Below are 20,206 nucleotides of genomic sequence, written 5' to 3'. Positions count from 1 at the left end.
GATCTGTGTCTGCGAGAGCGCAGGAGGAAAGAAAAGCAGTGAAAACTTCTCCTGGCTCGACCAAACAGTGGAAGATTCTCCAGTATTAAAAAAGATTAAACTGTTTCACTGCACTCAAAGGAGGAAACGTGATATTTATGTAATTTCTTGGGGTGTTTTTAGAAGTTCAGTTTTACTTTCCTTTCATTTTATCAATAGGCTTAGACTGTAAGTTTAGTTTTATAAATTATTGACTTTAAAGCTATTGGGAACTATGATGATGATTAGATATCTAAGTCAAGTCATATTTATTTATAAAGCACATTTAAAAACAGCAACAGCTGACCAAAGTGCTGTACAATACATTAAAAAAGAAAAAAAAACTTGCGATCACAACGTCCACAGGAAAGAGAGAAATATATATATATATATATGTATACATATATACATATATATATAGAAAGAATATATAAAGAAAGCAACAAAATAAAGAAAGCAACAACCTGAAAGAAACGGTCTATTCAGGACAAGAGGACTCAAATGCTAAAATATAAAAGTATGTCTTGAGACAGGACTTTAAAGAGTCAACAGAGGGGGCAGACCTGATGGGATGAGGGGGGCTGTTCCACAGTTTAGAAGCTTTACTGATCTCAATTAAAGAAACAAATCCTTCAGAAAAAGCCAAATTACACTTTAACAACAACAACAACAAAAATCCACCAAAAAAACAACTGCAAAATAACTTGCACAACTCAAACTGATACTGAAGAAAAACAAACTGTGAAAGTTGATTTATCACTTTCTAAAGGGCTATTTGTCGTAGAGTTTTACAGTGTGTTTAAGTGCTCTTTCATCAGTTTAAGGAATTAAAACCATGAGGAACACGTTGTATCAATCTGTCTGTGATTGATCGCCTTTCAAGCATAAATAAACAGATACAACTCCCTCCATGTTTATCTTTTTTCTTCTTCCTCCTGCAGGCCTGTGTGGATATGAACAGTGAAGTGTTGAAGCCAGAGAAGATGCTGAGAAAATGCTGGACCAGACTTTTAAGAAAGAGGGGGGAGGGGAGGGAAAAGGGAGGGGGGGTAAGAAGAAGAGACACATCACTGAGACAGGGTGAGAAGATTACCCCGTTGGTGGTCTTTCTCCTCTTCTTCTTGGACGGAACCATGGACTTGGTGGGCACGGTCCAGCTCCAGAACACTTTGTAGTGATGCACGGGGATGTCTGGCTCGTCTGGCAGGGTCCAGTTAAGACGGGCTGTGATTAGGCCCTCGTCGCCCAGCGTCACGTTGGTGACACGCAGGGTGGTCGGGGTGGGAGGGGCGGAGGGATCTGAAGGGCGGAGAAAAACAACACAGTCAGTGGGAACAAGATTCAAACAGAGAGGAGGATACAGAGAGGAGGATACAGAGAGGAGGATACAGAGAGGAGGATCCAGAGAGGAGGATACAGAGAGGAGGATACAGAGAGGATACAGAGAGGAGGATCCAGAGAGGAGGATACAGAGAGGAGGACACAGAGAGGATACAGAGAGGATCCAGAGAGGAGGATACAGAGAGGAGGATCCAGAGAGGAGGATACAGAGAGGAGGATACAGAGAGGAGGATACAGAGAGGAGGGTACAGAGAGGAGGATACAGAGAGGAGGATACAGAGAGGAGGATACAGAGAGGAGGGTACAGAGAGGAGGATACAGAGAGGAGGATACAGAGAGGAGGATACAGAGAGGAGGGTACAGAGAGGAGGATACAGAGAGGAGGATCCAGAGAGGAGGATACAGAGAGGATACAGAGAGGAGGATCCAGAGAGGAGGATACAGAGAGGAGGACACAGAGAGGATACAGAGAGGATCCAGAGAGGAGGATACAGAGAGGAGGATCCAGAGAGGAGGATACAGAGAGGATACAGAGAGGAGGATACAGAGAGGAGGATACAGAGAGGAGGACACAGAGAGGATACAGAGAGGATACAGAGAGGAGGATACAGAGAGGAGGATACAGAGAGGAGGATACAGAGAGGATACAGAGAGGAGGATACAGAGAGGAGGATACAGAGAGGATACAGAGAGGAGGATACAGAGAGGATACAGAGAGGAGGATACAGAGAGGAGGATACAGAGAGGATACAGAGAGGATACAGAGAGGAGGATACAGAGAGGATACAGAGAGGAGGATACAGAGAGGAGGATACAGAGAGGATACAGAGAGGAGGATACAGAGAGGATACAGAGAGGAGGATACAGAGAGGAGGATACAGAGAGGAGGATACAGAGAAGAGGATACAGAGAGGATACAGAGAGGAGGATACAGAGAGGAGGATACAGAGAGGATACAGAGAGGAAGATACAGAGAGGATACAGAGAGGAGGATACAGAGAGGAGGATACAGAGAGGAAGATACAGAGAGGATACAGAGAGGAGGATACAGAGAGGAGGATACAGAGAGGAGGATACAGAGAGGAGGATACAGAGAGGAAGATACAGAGAGGATACAGAGAGGAGGATACAGAGAGGAGGATACAGAGAGGAGGATACAGAGAGGAGGATACAGAGAGGAGGATACAGAGAGGATACAGAGAGGAGGATACAGAGAGGAGGATATAGAGAGGATACAGAGAGGAGGATACAGAGAGGAGGATACAGAGAGAAGGATACAGAGGGTCTCTGTGTTTTTTTAAGGTGACACATTTTGAGTTTTCTTGCCAGTTTAATTTCAGGTTGAATGTACGGAAAGCCAAAACCTCTTTCATCGCTGCTCCGCGGTGTGGGAGGGGGACCAGAGTGACAAGATGTGAGCTAATTAGTCCACCATTGACAATCTGCCATGAGATGTTATGACAGGTGTCATGTCACGTCCATGACAGCGTTCAGCAGGTCAGGGGTTAACAAACACATGCTGCTCACTTTGGCTCCACACTCAACATTCCTGTACCTCTAACGTGCTCGTGTGTGTGTGTGTGTGTGTGTGTGTGTGTGTGTCCACATTAAAGCTTGATCTAACCTATCCATGTGTCCTGTCACACAGACTACTGCAGGGCTCCCAGAAGCTGAAACCATGACGGGAAAAATGAGAGAACTATTCGCGTCACACAGCGCCTTCCCTGCCCTCTCCCACCTGAAACACATTTAAAACAACCCCCAAAAAACACACACACACACATTCAGACACATCGGCTCTCCATACCAGCTGATCTAAGATAAATAAGCAGTCAGTCTTTACAAATTGCCCTTACAAAGTGTAGTCGTGAAAAAATTGCACTCAGATGACACGTGGCCGGGTTGTGTAAACAACAATGGCGTGACAGAGCGGCCAGGAGCTCATCAAACCCATGACAGCATCCCATCAATCTATCACCATTCTGGCACTGATTGGCCTGATTGGAGATCGCTTTCCATCCCTGCAGCAGAATCCTATTTTCCCCACCTGGTGTCTGGCTCGGCCTGACAGCCGTCCAGAGCACTCAGGGGAGTGAAGGTATGACAGAGGATTGACAGGACGGGTCAAAACACACAGCAGCGAGCACTTTTGGACTTTTTGGCATTTGGCACCATTTTTTGTTTTTTTGTTTTTTTTTCTAGATTTGGCAGAAAAAGCTGCAAAGTGCTTAGGACGCCTGCCAGTTCTCCACTGCTTCAAAAGCATCATATAAATTAAGTCATAATTAACACAAGTTAAGTAAAGTGTGTTTTGCATAGATGATTTTTTTTTTTTGCCCAATATTCATTAAGAGTCCCTAAAACAGGCTCATTACTGCCTCCACACATCAAGCAAACACACTATCTGATCTGGATCAAATTCAATCTAGACACAATATAATACTCCTTTAATCCCTGGGAACCGCACAACAATTGGCCGTGGCTTTAACAAATGCCATCTGCGGCACAACGCAGTGATTTAGAGTCACTCGACATCGAGCGCTCAGCGCCGAGACGTTGAGCAGCAGAAATAAAAAAAACAGGATGCCATCAGAGCTCCTTCGCTAATCTGTGGCAAAGATCTGAAGCGCGCCTCGGTTGCGTCACTCCCTCTGGAAGCAAGACAACACTTGCATTCATTTGAAACCTGCAATATCCTGACTAATTCAGACATATTACATTTTATATGGCTGTAAAGAGGGGAAAGCCCTGCTTGCTTTGAAGGCAGAAATGAAGATCTGGTTGCAACAGAACAGAAATGTTGTGCGCACACAGTCTCTCCTCATTACTCCTCATTCTGCCTGGCATGGGCATGAATTAAGTCTTCCACTTAGCCTCACTCTGTTGATGTTTGGAAACATTTACCATAATCTAGATGTACTTTTATACGGAGCAGTCAAAGAGAGCTCGGAAAAAAAAGTAAACTTAACTTTAATTTTCTGTAAAAGTACATTTTTTTAGGTCCTCTAGAGAGATGCAAGGTGCTCGGCAAGAGTGGGAGAAAAAAATGTAGAATTTCTCTTGAGTCAGTGTTGCAGAAAGTTTGGGAGAATATTCACCTACATGCTCGTTTAGAATGGTTTGTACAATCTTTATCATTCATTTACAGTATTAAGTGCTGCATCTATTTAGTTCTATTATCTTGTAATTTTGTTCTTTTTTGTCACTTTATTCTTTCACAGAAGAGTAACTTAATGTTTTATTACATTTTGCTTTGTTAAAAAAAAAAAGGTTTGATCAAATGTCAAATGAGGTTTTAAAACACTTTCCCAAACTTTCCACCTGTTCCAAAGCCTTAACCAAAACAAATGGATGGAAGTGGGTGTCACAAAGCAAGGCCACACACACACACACACACACACACACACACACACACACACACACACACACACACACACACACACACACACACACACACACACACACACACACACACACACACACACACAGACCTCTTGAGGAGCGGAAGTGTTTGCTAGGCGCAGTGAAGCCGCGGGTCCCGTGTACGTTGACTGCAGCCACTCTGAACTGGTACCATCTGCTCGCTCTGATGTCGGCCAGTTGGACGCGCTCCTCTGCGGTCTACAGGACAGATGGGGGGGGGGGACACAGAAACCACAGGGGGTCAGGGTTCATGCAGGGTCACAGCCCCGTGTGAGTTTGCTGCTACATCAGTCATCTGTGTGTTTTCTCTTTGCCAAACTTTCAAAGACACTGTGAGTGTGAGGAATGTGCAACCCGTGTGCAACAGTCTGTCAGCGCGGCGCTTCAACAGATGTAGCATGTGGCACACCGGGACATGTGACTCTGAAGTGTCTCAGTGATGCAGATCCATAAATGTCTGATCAAAAGGAGTCCTCACATGGAGACATTTGAAGGGACTTTAATACCAAAAAAAAGCTTTCATCATGTGCTTCAGAATGTGAGTGTGTGGTTCACTACCTGTGACACAGTCTGCCACTCTGAAGCGTCGTCCTCGCTCGGGTGGATGCCGTAGTTCCAGCGGCGCTGCACCACATAGAGAACCGGCTCCACGGAGATGTTGAACTTGGAGGACCAGCGGATGTCCAGCTCCCCCGACGGCTGCTCCACAAACACCAGCTCCTTCCTCGGCTTCAGAGGGACGCCTGGAAGAACGAGCAGAGGAGAAGATGAGAGAATAGAATAGAATAGAATAGAATAGATGTTTATTGCCCTTTGCACAGGTACAGGACAGGACAGGTACATTGGAATTGTTGTGCGTTTCTCCCTGAGTCAGCTTCTACACAAAAGTTTAAATTATATATAAAATAGAATTATAAGAAAAAAAGAAAAGTACAAATAAAATAAATAAATAAATAAGTTGTAGTAACAGCTAAGTAAATTAAAATAAACTGTACAGAAGCTATACACTGTATTAAAGCAAAGATATAATACAAAAAACTAACAAAGGGGAACACTGTACAATGAAATGATAAATGTCGTGACAGGAGTTAAAATCACCACTTTATGGAACGCAGTAGCAAAATTCAACATATTTGTTTTTTTTCCTTCTCTTCTTCATGGAAAGATAAATGACACCATCAGATCTGGACAGATACAGATTTTAAAAACGAGACATGACCTCACTTGCGATAGATTTAATACACGCTGCGGATCAACGGCCTCATCTTTCTGCCGTGACACATCGGGAGGTTTCCTGGCCGGAGCGATGTGTTTTGGTAGCTGTGCTTCTCAGAGATGATACACACAGTTAGCATCGAGCTATGACGTCTTTACTCTCTCTCTTTCAGACACAAAACACACCGAGTGCAAAACATACACACACAATATGTACAGTTCATTTGCATGGTTTGCACTTTGCATTCAGGCCTTGCTGATGTGACCATGTGCAGTAAATTAGGAGATTTATAAAGAGCAGGACCGGGCCAAATGCTGCTCCAACTCTCTCTCTCTCTCTCTCTCTCTCTCTCTCTCTCTCTCTCTCTCTCTCTCTCTCTCTCTCTCTCTCTCTCTCTCTCTCTCTCTCTCTCTCTCTCTCTCTCTCTCTCTCTCTCTCTCTCTCTCTCTCTCTCTCTCTCTCTCTCTCTCTCTCTCTCTCTCTCTCTCTCTCTCTCCAGTGAATTTATAGCAGCAGGGACGCAGTGAGTTGTTGATTGAGCGTTGGGCACAGTGATAATGAGATGGAGATTGGAAAAGCAAGTTTGGAAAGTACAGGAGAAGGCTGAACACATCCCACAGTCCTCCATAAATCACCCAGCACTCCACACCGTTCTGTTCTGTTCTGTCGGACCTCAGTGGCGTCCACACACACGCTCAAGGCTACCGCGCCTCGTGTTGGTAAACAACATAATCAAGAGTGTGTTTTTGTATGCAGAGCACTTGATCTACTCATATTTCTATTCAGCCTTCATCCCGGCCGTGTGAACGTGATGGAGTGATGTGTTTGAGATGGAGGGAGATGAAGGAGGGTCTCTGAGCCGCACGCACACCGAGTCACTACTTTGTTTTGTGTCGCTGATAACAGCTTTCTGCATGCTAACAGCTGGGGGTCATTGTGCTGTGGTTTCACAGCTCCACAGTCGAGTGTGTGTGTGTGTGTGTGTGTGTGTGTGTGTGTGTGTGTGTGTTTCTGTGTGTTTCTGTGTGTGTGAACAAATGTGTCACATTTCCAGCGCAACAAGGAACATTAATGTAACCACAGCATTCCTCCTCTCCCTCTGTCTTAGCTCATCTGCAAAGCCCAACCACACACACACACACACACACACACACACACACACACACACACACACACACACACACACACACACACACACACACACACACACACACACACACACACACACACACACACACACACACACACACACACACACACACACACACACACACACACACACACACACACACACACACAACCTCTTTCTTCCGCAATACGTAGGAGGGCACTGAATACTCGTGCTGTGTTCTTTCCAAAGATAACTTTGGGGTCAGCTTCAGTCCAACAATCAAACAGCCCTCATGTCTGAATGGCCACACATGCTCTCTGCAGCGTGATGTAACTGAAGCACAGAGCGAGGCTTCCATTCATGTCTTCACCGTGCCAACAATTACACTCCAGGAATATAATTCTCAATACTCACGCACATACCATCATAATGACAGCTTCTAATTACAGGTTGAGGAAGGCACTACAAATATTGGGATTGTAGCGCGAGGAGTTACTGTAAACGTGAGACGAGCTGATGGACAGATTCTGAGTCAGACTTGTTTTGACAGCGTGAAGATAACTCTCTGCTGAGGTTCATTTCATTCTGACAAATACATTTCACAACATATTCGGCTTTTTAAATCTCCTCCCAGCTTGTTTTCTAGTTATGATTTAGAACTGTGCCCTCCTTAAAGTCTTTATATGTGATTTTTTGATCCAGCAGATGTCGCCCTTGAGCACCAGCATGAAACCAAAACAACTGGCGCTGCATTGTTGTGTTAGCATGCTAATGCTAGCGATCTTTATTATGCTGGTATCTTCACACTGCATGTAAATTTACCTGAAATGAGCGTGATCTAGAAACACAGTTAAGCAGTGAGTACAGTATGTTATTCTTCTTTTCTCTAGTCCCTCAATTAAACAACTTTTATACACGAGGGGAGGAGTCAGCCGGCCGTCCTGGCGATGTAAACAAAGTGAAGATAGGACTCTGAAAACTCTGAAAACATCACAGACAGTGGGACTCGGGTGTTACACCCATTGTAGACAGTCATGACTCACAGAGTTATTTTCAGAGGAGATACTTGATTTATATATTTAAGGGTGAAAAATCACATAGAAAGACTTTAAGTTTGAAATACACTCAAAAGAAGTTGGATTGCATCAGATTTCTTTCTAAAGAAATGAAGGAACTTAAAAACCTAGAAAGATATGAAGTGAAGAGAACTAGAAGAGCTTATTGAACCATCTATTTTATATTTGGCACAGCATGTTTTATCAGAGCTGCACCTCTGCAATGAAACTTCTCGTCCTCATTACGGAGCAGAAACAGCATCACGCTCTATTGCTGTAAAAAAAAAAGAGAACGCTTTGTGGCACATCAAAAGCCCAGCAGGGGTTCTGTTTCTCAGAGCCTGAACACTGAACGTTTTTTTCTCTATCAGGGACCTACACACACTGGCTGGGGACCCTAACCTGAAGACACACACACACACACACACACACACACACACACACACATCTGAGAGTGATCTCAGCGGGGGAAACGCTCCATTTCTCGCTTGTGTTTGCATAATGGCTTCCAGCATCACGGCTCATCACGGCGAGGACTGCATACACACATAGAAACAATTACGCCCTTCCAGCCATGAGCAGCTAATTAGACCTTTAACACCGAGCACCAGGACAGGAATCCCATGTGGACTCTCAAACCAGAAATGCTGAGTTTAATTCAGCGTAAGTGTAGTGCTGATGGCGCCCCGTCATGATCTCAGAGTTTGGTCGTCTGCTGGATTTGAAGGTCTTAAGAGTGTGACGAATGGTTTTCATTGACTGGGTCACTGTATTGAAATCTTTCAAGGCTACGCCTGCTTTCATCTCCCCCCCCGATTTACATGCTGTTCACCTTCTGAGCGTGACATCCACCATGAAGTCCCTGAAGGATCTTTCCAAATCAAAAATAAATAAAAAGCTCCGACTCAGAATCACACACAGTACAACATGCTAACACATGGCCGTCACTGCTGCGCTTCACAGCCTGATTTAAGACTCATCTTCCTCCTCTGCTCTCGATTCAACGTCTCCTCAAACTTTGTTATGGCCGCAGGCTGCCAGAAATTGCACCCTGATAGTGTATATAATGTAGTTCCAGCTCCCGTCTCTGAGTTCAGAGGCTCTCGGTTAGCTCACATAACGACTCAGCACCCTCACATCATCGAGTGCCCCGGGCGGCGCTATTAAACACTTTCACTGGAGCAAAGATTCTTGGGTGCATCTGTGTCTGTGAAAGCCTTAAAGCTGATCCAGCGAGTTTAAGAGTGGAGATGTGTAACAGCATGAGGGCTGCTGAGTGTGACGTTCAGTGAAACAGGGATGAAATAAAGATTTATGATTCTTAAACGAACAGCCAAAAATAGTTTGGAGATAATCTGCAATTTGCGTCATTGAGATTTAGAATGAATGTTTTGACAGAGAGGGATTAATAGATTGGAGGTAATTATTGAAAATTATGCAAACTGCAACAGTTAATCACGTTAAAACATGACGTCAGGAAACATCCGTTTTTGAACCTCATGAAAGGAGAAGGAGGAAGTATCCAATCCAGGACTCAGCTGACAAACCGGGTTCATTTGGTTCCTTTTGGAAACATTAGCAGGAATAATGAAACGAGGAGCTGATTGGTTGTCAGTCCGTTTCACCTTTCATCCCATTTCTTTTAGCAGTAAATCGTATCAGTGATTGTGAATATTTGATGTGAAAAATATGTAAAAAAAAAGAAAGACATAGGTTGTTTGTTTAGCGTGCTGCGAGTCATCTTGTCTGACACCTTCCCCTTTGCAGCTGTTTCAGGAATTAAAACGATAATAGAGAAATAATCAACAATTTCTCGGAATGTCTTGTTTGTTTTTTTGAGCTTGTATGAAGGCATCCACATACATGTCAGCTCTTTTAACTATTATTGAACACAACGTAACATTTAAACACTTCATGCAATCTGGGAAGTCCTCTAATTACTTTTTTATATTCATGTTTCTGATTGTTAAACAAAATCATAATGTATGAATTGTAATTAACCTGTGATAGTAATAACTGATCCATGAGTACAGTCCCTCACTGTACTGACAGTTTTGAGAAGTTACTGTTATCTGGAGTGTGTTTGTTATGTGAGAACTCCATATTGTCATGAACTCAAACACTGTTTTGATACTTTCTATTGAAAGCCTTTTTCAGGATGAGTCATGCACTGTGTTAAGATGCTAACATACTGTACTTTTCTATGTTGTATTTTTAAGTGTTTATAGCATATAATGCGTATACAATCTGTTCTGTTTAACATGTTGAATAACATCGGGCACGAGAAACAGCCGATGGCTCTAATTTTGAAGCAGACGCACACCATCTTTCACCAGCTAACCAACAACTTAGTTTGTGCCCTCCAGTTGGATGGAAAGCCACAACGACCAATCAGATGGGTTTATTTGGTTGGACTGTGAAAGAGCTTTTGCAATGTCAGTCATCAAAACACACTTTAACAACCAGAGACCAACACATGTACACACAATCTACCTTTAGAGCTTTTAAGTCTTTATATGTGATTTTTTGATCCAGCAGATGTCGCCCTTGAGCACCAGCATGAAACCAAAACAACTCGCGCTGCATTGTTGTGTTAGCATGCTAATGCTAGCGATCTTTATTATGCTGGTATCTTCACACTGCATGTAAATTTACCTGAAATGAGCGTGATCTAGAAACACAGTTAAGCAGTGAGTACAGTATGTTATTCTTCTTTTCTCTAGTCCCTCAATTAAACAACTTTTATACACGAGGGGAGGAGTCAGCCGGCCGTCCGGGCGATGTAAACAAAGTGAAGATAGGACTCTGAAAACTCTGAAAACATCACAGACAGTGGGACTCGGGTGTTACACCCATTGTAGACAGTCATGACTCTCAGAGTTATTTTCAGAGGAGATACTTGATTTATATATTTAAGGGTGAAAAATCACATTTAAAGACTTTAAACAACATGTGGCTGCAAAAACAACTTTCTTTGCAATGCAGTGTGATGCAGGGCTGCACTCATGGTTTTACCTTTATAGAGGTTCTTGGGCAGCTGGCAGGTGTGGCCGCAGCCGTTGGAGCAGCACTTCTTCACAGTGGAACACTCTCCATCCTCCTCGCAGCTCTCCACACAAGCTGCTGCAAAGCCGCTCGCCTTCTCCGGGGCCGGACAGTCGCCTTGTTTCACTCCTTCCACGGACTTCAGGAACTCACAGCTGGTGAGACACTCGTAATGCTTCTTAGGAAAGAGGGGCTAAGCGGGAGGAGGAGGAGGGGGAGGAGGGGGGAAATATATAGGTCTGATTACTTTTTAAGACCAACCAGTCTGGCTGCAAACGAGCCGCGCTGTGAGCTAACAGGGATTGTCCTGTTTACATTTCTGCTCCTGACTCAGAGGAGTGGTGAGCACATGAAACTGCTTTGATTCAGTGTTGTTACAGCGCAGAAAGACTTACTTCACACTACTCTCAAAACTTTCCTTTCATTGAATTTTCACCGTTAAGCATGAGCAGCTCAAACACTTGAATCTGAGGCAACCACGGCATTTTGTGGGTAGTGACATACCTCGCATAAATCCTGGCACTGGTTTTCCTTCAGGTCCCAGGATTCCTTGCAGGGCTCCAGGCACTGTGAAAGAGAGAAGGGTGTCAGTTCTTCAAAGAGGAAGCCACATCAAAGAACCACCGCTTCTTCTGCTGCATTGGAGATGGTGCTTTCTGAACTGGAGCGCTGGCTTCCTGACAGCCGCCTCACTTCCCTCTACAGGTTCACAGCGAGCAGTCACACCTTCTTTTTGTTAGAGATGCCCCACATAGCATCTGAGATCTTACACAATACTCTACAAAAAGAAATACAGGACAAAGGTGGACGTCCATAAAGAGCAGCCTGACACACCCTTGGGCTGTGAAATCTACTGATTCTTGGATTTTGGTTGAGATCTCTTCTTCATGCCTCCACACTGCTAGACTCTCATAACGTCTACACCTCACTGTCATCCAGCTCAAGTCTGGGCCTGACACACTCTGGTGTTGGCACCAAACTCCCCTTCTTTTTAGGGAGAGCGCTAGATAAATGATACAGTTCGTTTAGTGGTCTTGGGTTTCCATTTTTACAACATGTGGAACAAATTTACCAAATATTTGGCAAAGGTTTTGGTTAAAATAAGAAATCTTAGCAGCTCAAAGTCATTCTGCCAAACATAATGCGATGATAACATTTAAAAATTAAAGTTTGCCAATCTAGTCAAACTCTTTTTGCTTTAAGCACAACAACAACTCCCCCCACCCAAAGAAATCTAATTCAATAAAACGGATTACGGATTTTAAGAAAAAAAGTCCATGCATGTCCAATAGAATCAGGCAGATGATGCCGCAGGACTTAAAAGCGCCTGTTGCTGGTGTGAAGGAGAAGAGAAGCTCAGTCAAAGCAGTCAAAGCTCGGCCAGTTTGCTTCTGTGCTACACTGGGAGCAGCCAAAACCTCACCAACCAGAGTCCTGCCAAAGTCACTCATTCAAATCCATTTAATTTAGACTCCTGCACCGGCTACAGTTTTAAGACGGGGCACGGCGGTACATCCTCAACACATGACTACATTCATCATCTGGGATGGCCAAATATATCTTCACCAATGGGAGAAGGCGATGTGGTAGAGTTGACATGGAGATCTGCCTTCAGTGGATTTGCACTTTTGGTTGGAATTATGCAAAGTGCAGTAAAGAGCTTTGAACCTGCATTCTTTCTAATGGCCAGTAGGGGGGAGACCTTAATGGTCGCAAGAAGCGACACATTGGTTTTCTGAATAATTTTTGAATTTGCAATGTTGAAATGCTATCTCCACCTAGTATTTTAACAATCTACAGGCAAAGAATTGGAAGAACAGTTCCACGGCCTTTTTTGACCTAAAAACAGTGACAGCTTTGAAGAATAACAAACGAGTCATTGAGACCAAAAACATTTGGCTGTCAAATTGTGTAAATGTGGAATTTTTGCAGTTCAAATTTGCATTTTAATACGGGATCTAATTAGGATTCCCATCATAGGGATTGTTCACTTCTGCATTTGCTTCAGTTTGGACTTCAGAGGTATCCACCCTACTGTCCATATACAGACACCTAGCTTAAAAACAACATAATGGCGCCGGCAGAAATGTGGAAATTGAGGCTTCAAAGGGGAACACACAAACAAATTGGCGACATCAAAGTGGCTTGTAAGTCAACTTATTTATCCAGCCGACGAAGGGCACCTTCTCTAAAGAGTGTATTTAACACAGAGTTGATGTCAGACTTCTCGTAGCTCAGTCAGGGGGCGAGGATTGGATTTATGACTTTAATTTGCTCATTAGCCCACTCTGTCATTATTATGCCATTGCCAGTGAAACGTTTATTTGCTTTTTATGGAGTGCGGTGCACCGGCGCACGATGAAACATAAACCTTTTGCTTCTGGAGGAACATGCTGCAATCAAGGCTGCGCACACGCCTGCCAGCACTCAATTACACTCGTCTCAGGCACACGGAGAAGCACTGTGTGGACACTGCGTCGAGGGTTACACAGCCGAGCTCCAGAGGACGGAGGAGGCTGTGTGAGGAGGTATTTTCTTAATTACTTCATAGTAATATAGATATCTCTCTCTAGCGGTGATATAAAATATAGAGTGCCAGAAGGAAAATTGGACACCTTGCAGGGAAAGCGCAGAGTTATGACAGCTGAGCGCTCCAAAAGAAACTAATGTGGTTTCAACAGAGCTGATCAGGTGAAACCGCTGCAACACCTCAGAGGTTTAGGATGACATACGAGCTCAAGCGCACCATCCAAGTTATGCCTCATCGTCCAGAGTGTCTACGCTGTGTTACCATCGTCTGCTATTAATAATGTGGTGACCTTATATCATTCATTCTGTTCTCGATTGTGTCCACAGAGAGAGCAGCTTGCAGTAGCAGCAGCCTCAGCATCCCGGCCTCACCAGAACGATGAGGTGTTGAGGTAATAACTGTGTTCTACACCCCGCGTCTGAAGGACATTCTGCCAGTAGACGCACATGTCCAAAGCCCCCAAATCCCTTCTACAAATCACTGAACATACACACATAAGCCAGGGGATCAAGCTCATTTTACTCATTGGAAGATCTTGTGTGCACGGGCTGAATGCATTCCTTTGGCTTTTCTTATGGACAAATCTTTTCTTTATTATTTTCCGGTTCACAGCTATACAAGTGAGAATAAGAGTCATCGTTACCTCGAGACGCTCTGGCTCGCATGCCAAGCAGCATGAATTCACACAACACATTGCGTACCAAAGATATTGCAACACAGATGAGAATGCTGGCTGTGTGTTAAGTGTTGTCTCACCCCCCAGAGTCTCACTTTTCCCTTTCTTTCTTTCTTTTTCTTCTTGGTGAAAGTTTCCAACAAATACCACTGCAGAATTCTTACATAAAGTGGAACGTATCAGGAAGGTTATTTCTTTCTCACCGAACAGTTATATCGTAAATGGGACTCTTTAAAGAGATAAGTGTTTGTGTGGAAGGCAGTGAGAGCTCCCTGCAGGTGTGCCCAAATCTGACAATCTGTCAGCGATCCTCCCGAGCCACACCCACAACCTGACATTTAAGGAGGGAGCAGGAGGACTGACGACAGATGTCTTGCCAAAGCAAATGGAGCGGCTGTATTTAATTACAAAGGTGCTCTCATCAATCAGCTGCCCTGATTCTTATTTACACAGTTTGGTGATCAATCTCAACTATTGCACTGATGTTAGGACACACATTCGTGCTTGTGAGAGAGCGCCAAAAAACATTTTCTATAAGATATGGGCCAATTTTTTTTCTTGGGTTTAGCCTCCACCTGATCACACACAGGTACACACCCTCATCTGTGTTGACATTTCTCAACATTTGTTGCTCAGACTTTTTGCACAAATGCTTAAAGCAGTTTTTGGTTTGTTGCAATTTAATATAAGAAAAAAGCAAAAGCAGATAAAAAAGCAAATAAAGATCACTTGACAGATTATTATATCGGATCAGTGCATTGACTTTCAAAGCTACAAACTGTGTTTTCTAGGCAGTACCGGGTCTCACAATTGATACCAGTATCATTATAGATACTTGTACTGGTGTAGATTACCTCTAGTTATAACCCTAAATTGCTTGCAATGACCCAACACAACATTTTTTAAATTATAACAAAAACTTTTCTTAACCATGACAGCAGTAAATCATAGAAGCAGATGGTAGATGGTACCATTTTTCCCCCCGAAAACCATTCCAAACCTAGACTTGAGTTGACTATTACACAGAAGTCGTCTCTCTTGTAATACAAACTTTTGAAAACTATGAAAGATGAATAATAAATGTCATTAAAATGCTAACATCGGGAGTTATCTGTGGTCTAACCCGTTGGTTATAGTGGATCCAAAATAGGAGCGAAAGCTTCAAACTTGTTGCACACCTTGCACCTTCTATTGCAGCTCTAGTGTTTGACTCTTAGATATAATCTGTGAAAACACACCATGGAAGTGGAGTGGTGAACATAATCGAGCTGGACATTGTGTATCTGCTGGGTTTAGGTGCCAACGGCTTTGTCTCCCTCAAGCAAATCTCTCCACTTGGCAACGCAGCCACCATCTGTTTGAATAGAGTGAGGAATGCATGTCATTATTCGATGTGATGTTAACATATTTCTGGACAAATTGTCTCCCCAAAAGACACAAATGGCTTCACTCTGAGATGTAAACAAGAGCACCGGGTGTTTTCTATGCTGGACTTAACAAAAGAACTTGAGTGGCCGATTTCCCCCTTTTGTCCCCTTATCTTCTACCCAACGGTGACACATTCTGCATGGCTAAGTAGGAACATCCACAGCGCTCTTTCAGTCCACCATTTCACGCTGTAATAAAACGCAGCAGTTGTTACTCTGAGGGACCCCTAAAGGCATTCTGTGGGGGGACGAGGAGAGAGTCAGGCTGAATGGCAGCCATTGCCACAGCCCATCTTCACTTTGTCATGGCCGGGCGAGACAAGGCGAGATGGAGGTGGAGGGAGAGAGGAGGGGGAAGAGGGGGAAGAGGGACTGGGGCCTGGTCATTGTGTTTTTTTTCCATTAATGGAGCATGGTTCATCAACATCTTCAACCATCGTTAAAATGCTTACTGGCCCGAGTGAGGGACTGGAATAACATATACAATGAAAAAAGTGTTTAGTTTGAGCTAATGAAGCATGAACAGCTACCAGTCCACAGCGCCCCGGGCTTAGCAAAACACAGCGTACAGGAAACAAAACATCAGCTGCATTTCATAACTATGGAAATGATTTTTTGCATTTTACAGTCATTCCCCATATTCACCATCTTCATCTATCATCATGCTAAACTGCTGGTATAAAGTTGTGTTGCTGTGCTCCAGAAAGTCAGTCATACTGTAGTGTATCTAATCGTAATAATCATTGATCAGAAATACAATCGACAGCGAACATACAGACGCATCAGGCCATATTTCAAAGTTAAACCGCATATTTGATAAGCCAATAGTAACCCTAGCAACAGCTGATATTAGCGTTGAACCACTTCCTAGCTTAAGTTATGTTAGCAAGAGATATAACAATACACCGTGTGTACAAAATATATGGTCTGTAACTCATATTGATGCATATCATAGTTCATATCTGTACAGTCACTCATCACTCACACAGCGGCCATTTCTGCTCATCGTTATATTACAAAGAGCCGGCCGATCCATCATGAGCACTTTAGCAAAGCAGCAAAAGTTACAGTGGTAAGAAAAAACTGCCTTATTAAAAGGCAGAAATCTTCGGCCGGATCTCCGGCTCATGATGAAACAACCTTCACAGGCCTAGACTGCACCGGGCTTGGAAAGGGATAGGGGGAGAGATGGGATAAAATGCAGGAAGAGGGATAGGGAGCATCATTTCACAGTTTCATGGTTGATTGTCGACTGAAAAGACAACTGATAGTGAGCATACTAAAGGACACAGAGCTTTTCAAAAGTAAAGCAGAACCAGCGTTTGAACCTTCCACCTTAAGGCCAGGGGACATTGGCTGCTATGGTCAATAGGGATTTGAGTGAAAAAGATAAAACTAATCCTCTTATTTTAAATTAATTAAGCAGCCAAAACAAATGGCCAAACACTTTGATGGACCAGTGCTTTGTGTGTGTGGACACATGTGACTTAAAAACGGGCTTCCCCCACTGCGTTTTTTGTAATTTGAACCAAAAGCTTACACATTACATCCGGGACCTTAAAGCATCGATCGTAGCCCTGACAGTCAGTGTAAAGCCTGAGTGGTGCCAACAGATATTTACAAGGTGCCTTTGCGGCCCCTCTGGGCGGAACAGCTGCCTCCTGTTCCTCTGGTAGACTCAGATATGGAGGAGTCTCTGTTGTTGAGCGTACACATTGTAAATCTCACCTCCAATCTCTCTGAGTTATGGCAGTTTTCTGCTGCCCTCGCGCTTTTCACACCCGCGATGACCAGACTCAATTATTCCAGCAGCTTTCTGGTCGCTGCTCATATCTATCGACCGATCCAGGAGCAAGCCGGCGAGCTGTGCTCTCCCCTCTATTGCAACGGGCACTTACTCCACATACTCACTCACTTCTCACTCTATTTCACTTTTATTTGGCTGTCGTCTCCCCTCGACATCTCCTGGTTCTTCTCAGTTTTTATCTGCCTTTCAGTCTCTCTCTCCCTCTCGGACCGTGTCTGCTCTAATCCAGATAAATTTGAAAACTCATCTTCTCTCCCTGCATTGGCCTTCCATCACGCACTAAGCCTGATCTTACTCAGAAAATGGATGTTTTCCAAAGCTCTCCCTAAAGTAGATAAATGTGAAAACACCAGGCTTATGTTGCAGTGTAGACAAAGAATGAGCTTTTTATCATGTGCTATATCTTTCAAAAACATGGCCAATGCACTTTCATTTGCCAGCAATGCTGTGAGCCCATGTTTCTGGAGCCTTCAACCTTTTTTCTTTTTTCTTCAGTGAATATGTGTTTTCCAAACCTATAGCCAAGCACATAGTACAGGTGATGTCACTGACACATGGTTTGTGTCTGTAGTAAGACAATTGCACAAGTACAAAGAAGTCATATATTGAAACATGCCAAACAAAAACTGTAGAAGAAATGAGAAAAATTCTCAAGAGACATTATGAAGGCTGGATTTGAGTTTTGTGAAATCTTGCCATTTGTAGAATCCAGATAATCCAAAAAGGAGGGAGGGCTGATCTGGGACAAACAAAAACAGTATCTCCATGACTGATACACCAGCAGTAACAGTCCTCACATTCCTTTGATATTTTGTTAAAGCACTGGATTACTTTACTTTCTTTATGTTAAAATAGACCCTGGCTAAGGAAAGAGCTCCAAAAAACAGTTATCGTCACTATTCATGCAGAAAGTGTCACAACTACAACTAGCTTTGAAAAACATTTATTTTGAGTAAACACAAAAAATCAAATTTCAACAAACTAAAAGCAGATTTAAAGCAGGACTTCAACTAACCTTTACTTTACTTTCAGAATAAAGACCTCATATATCTATATATAAAAATCATCCTACCTTTCTACATAAAGAATAACTAGCATGTCTAAAACCCTGTAGTTACCTCTTGGATGATCCAGAGGAGACAAGTGCAGGTTTACCAGGCTTTAACATTTCTCATCAAGTCATGGGGAGCCGTTTCTAAATAAGTGTAAAGTCATATGCTGCAGAGGCTTTCCAATACGTCTCTGATGTGCTGTTAAATTTGAAAGGAAAAAATATTGAGAGTAAATCAGGAAGACGATATCTCCTTCCTGAGCCGTTAGGAAGTCTAGACACATTATTTCCTCAACCTCACTCGACCTTTTGTCCTGTTAAGTCCAGGAGATATTGGGGATTCAGTTTCTGCTCTGCTGTAAATCAGCACAGGTGTGCAGCGAGCAGACAGTCAGGTAGATCAGAAAGATTTACAGCGAGATGTGGCTCTGCAACTCTACACGCAGCCGGCTCACATGGCTGCTGATAAATATGAGATGAGGTTTTTCCAATGAGCAGAAGGCTGCTTATCTAACTGCCACACTTATCAGGAAGAAGAAATGGGTGAAAGTTTAATTAAATTAGAGCTGTTGGACTGATTCCCAGCCAATGTTGACGTTCTTAAACTCAGTCTGTGCTTTGTGAGTGCATCTTAAATATTCATACAAAGTTTTGCTCTGATATTTTTGGGGGGGTAGGCTGGAATAAATGTATACAGCAGTGGATGCTGGGGGTCTATTCTACAATTACATAAGCCCCAGCAAACATGCAGCAACCCAAGAGAAGTGCTGCAGTCAAAGCTAGAAGAGACGCTCATTAAGGTGCACTGGTGCCCCTGAGTTTCATTCACTGTTGAAGGGTTGCAGGTGACAGGGAGGGGAGTTGATCTCCTCTGTCTAAAGGTGCAGGTATCTGGATGGACATTTGGCATTGCGTCTTGCAGGTTCCTCACAGTCTGTCATTATTTCAGTTATAACTAATATTGAGTCTGAATGATCTATCATGGTATTTTTGTTTCTTTGCGTCTCAATCTCTCTTTTTGCCTCTTCTTCTATCGCACTTTCTGACTTTCTTCCTGAATGTGTGTGTGTGGATGGATTTTGACGTGTATTTGTTTTGGTTTGTAGCCTGAGAGGAGAGTCAACTAGTTTTTCCTGCAGGCTTTGACTGCGCGCAGAAAAAACAGTCAGAGCGGAGCGCAAAGAGGCAGGACCCGTTACCTGCTGATATCTCCTAGAACTCTTAAGTGGCTTAGCAAGCTTAAAAATGATCTAGATATCTGCATGAAAGAGCAGCTTTAAGATGTCTTCTCTCAGAACCGACTCCGTTCTCAAGTGTCTCAAGTCGGACTGTAAACAAATGTAGCATGTAGCATGTAGCATGATGATGGTTTTATTTGAGTGTCATTGTTTACATGTAACTTGAGCCTCTAACCAAAGGTCATTTTCTGTAACTATGTGATCGACAATAAAGTTTATTGAAATTTGAATCTTTTGAAAATGGAAGTTGGAAAAAGGAAGTATTGGC

At 43.3% G+C, this 20,206-nt stretch overlaps 1 protein-coding gene across 1 annotated transcript in view; it reads right to left on the bottom strand.

Annotated features, from left to right (window-relative positions):
• Positions 1–20,206, bottom strand: part of LOC110002868 (anosmin-1) — a 51,360-nt gene that overhangs the window by 14,120 nt on the left and 17,034 nt on the right. The window contains exons 3-7 of the mRNA XM_020658535.2: positions 11,714–11,776; positions 11,180–11,402; positions 5,341–5,525; positions 4,851–4,980; positions 1,112–1,317 (exon numbers count right to left, since the gene is read on the bottom strand). Of these exons, the coding sequence (XP_020514191.2) occupies positions 1,112–1,317; positions 4,851–4,980; positions 5,341–5,525; positions 11,180–11,402; positions 11,714–11,776 (807 nt within the window). The remainder of the gene's footprint in view (positions 1–1,111; positions 1,318–4,850; positions 4,981–5,340; positions 5,526–11,179; positions 11,403–11,713; positions 11,777–20,206) is intronic.

The sequence above is a fragment of the Labrus bergylta genome, chromosome 13 (genome assembly GCF_963930695.1).
Source record: "Labrus bergylta chromosome 13, fLabBer1.1, whole genome shotgun sequence".
NCBI classification, from domain to species: domain Eukaryota; kingdom Metazoa; phylum Chordata; class Actinopteri; order Labriformes; family Labridae; genus Labrus; species Labrus bergylta.
Note: the sequence above shows the minus strand (reverse complement) of the source record. Positions and strands in the feature narration are given on the sequence as shown.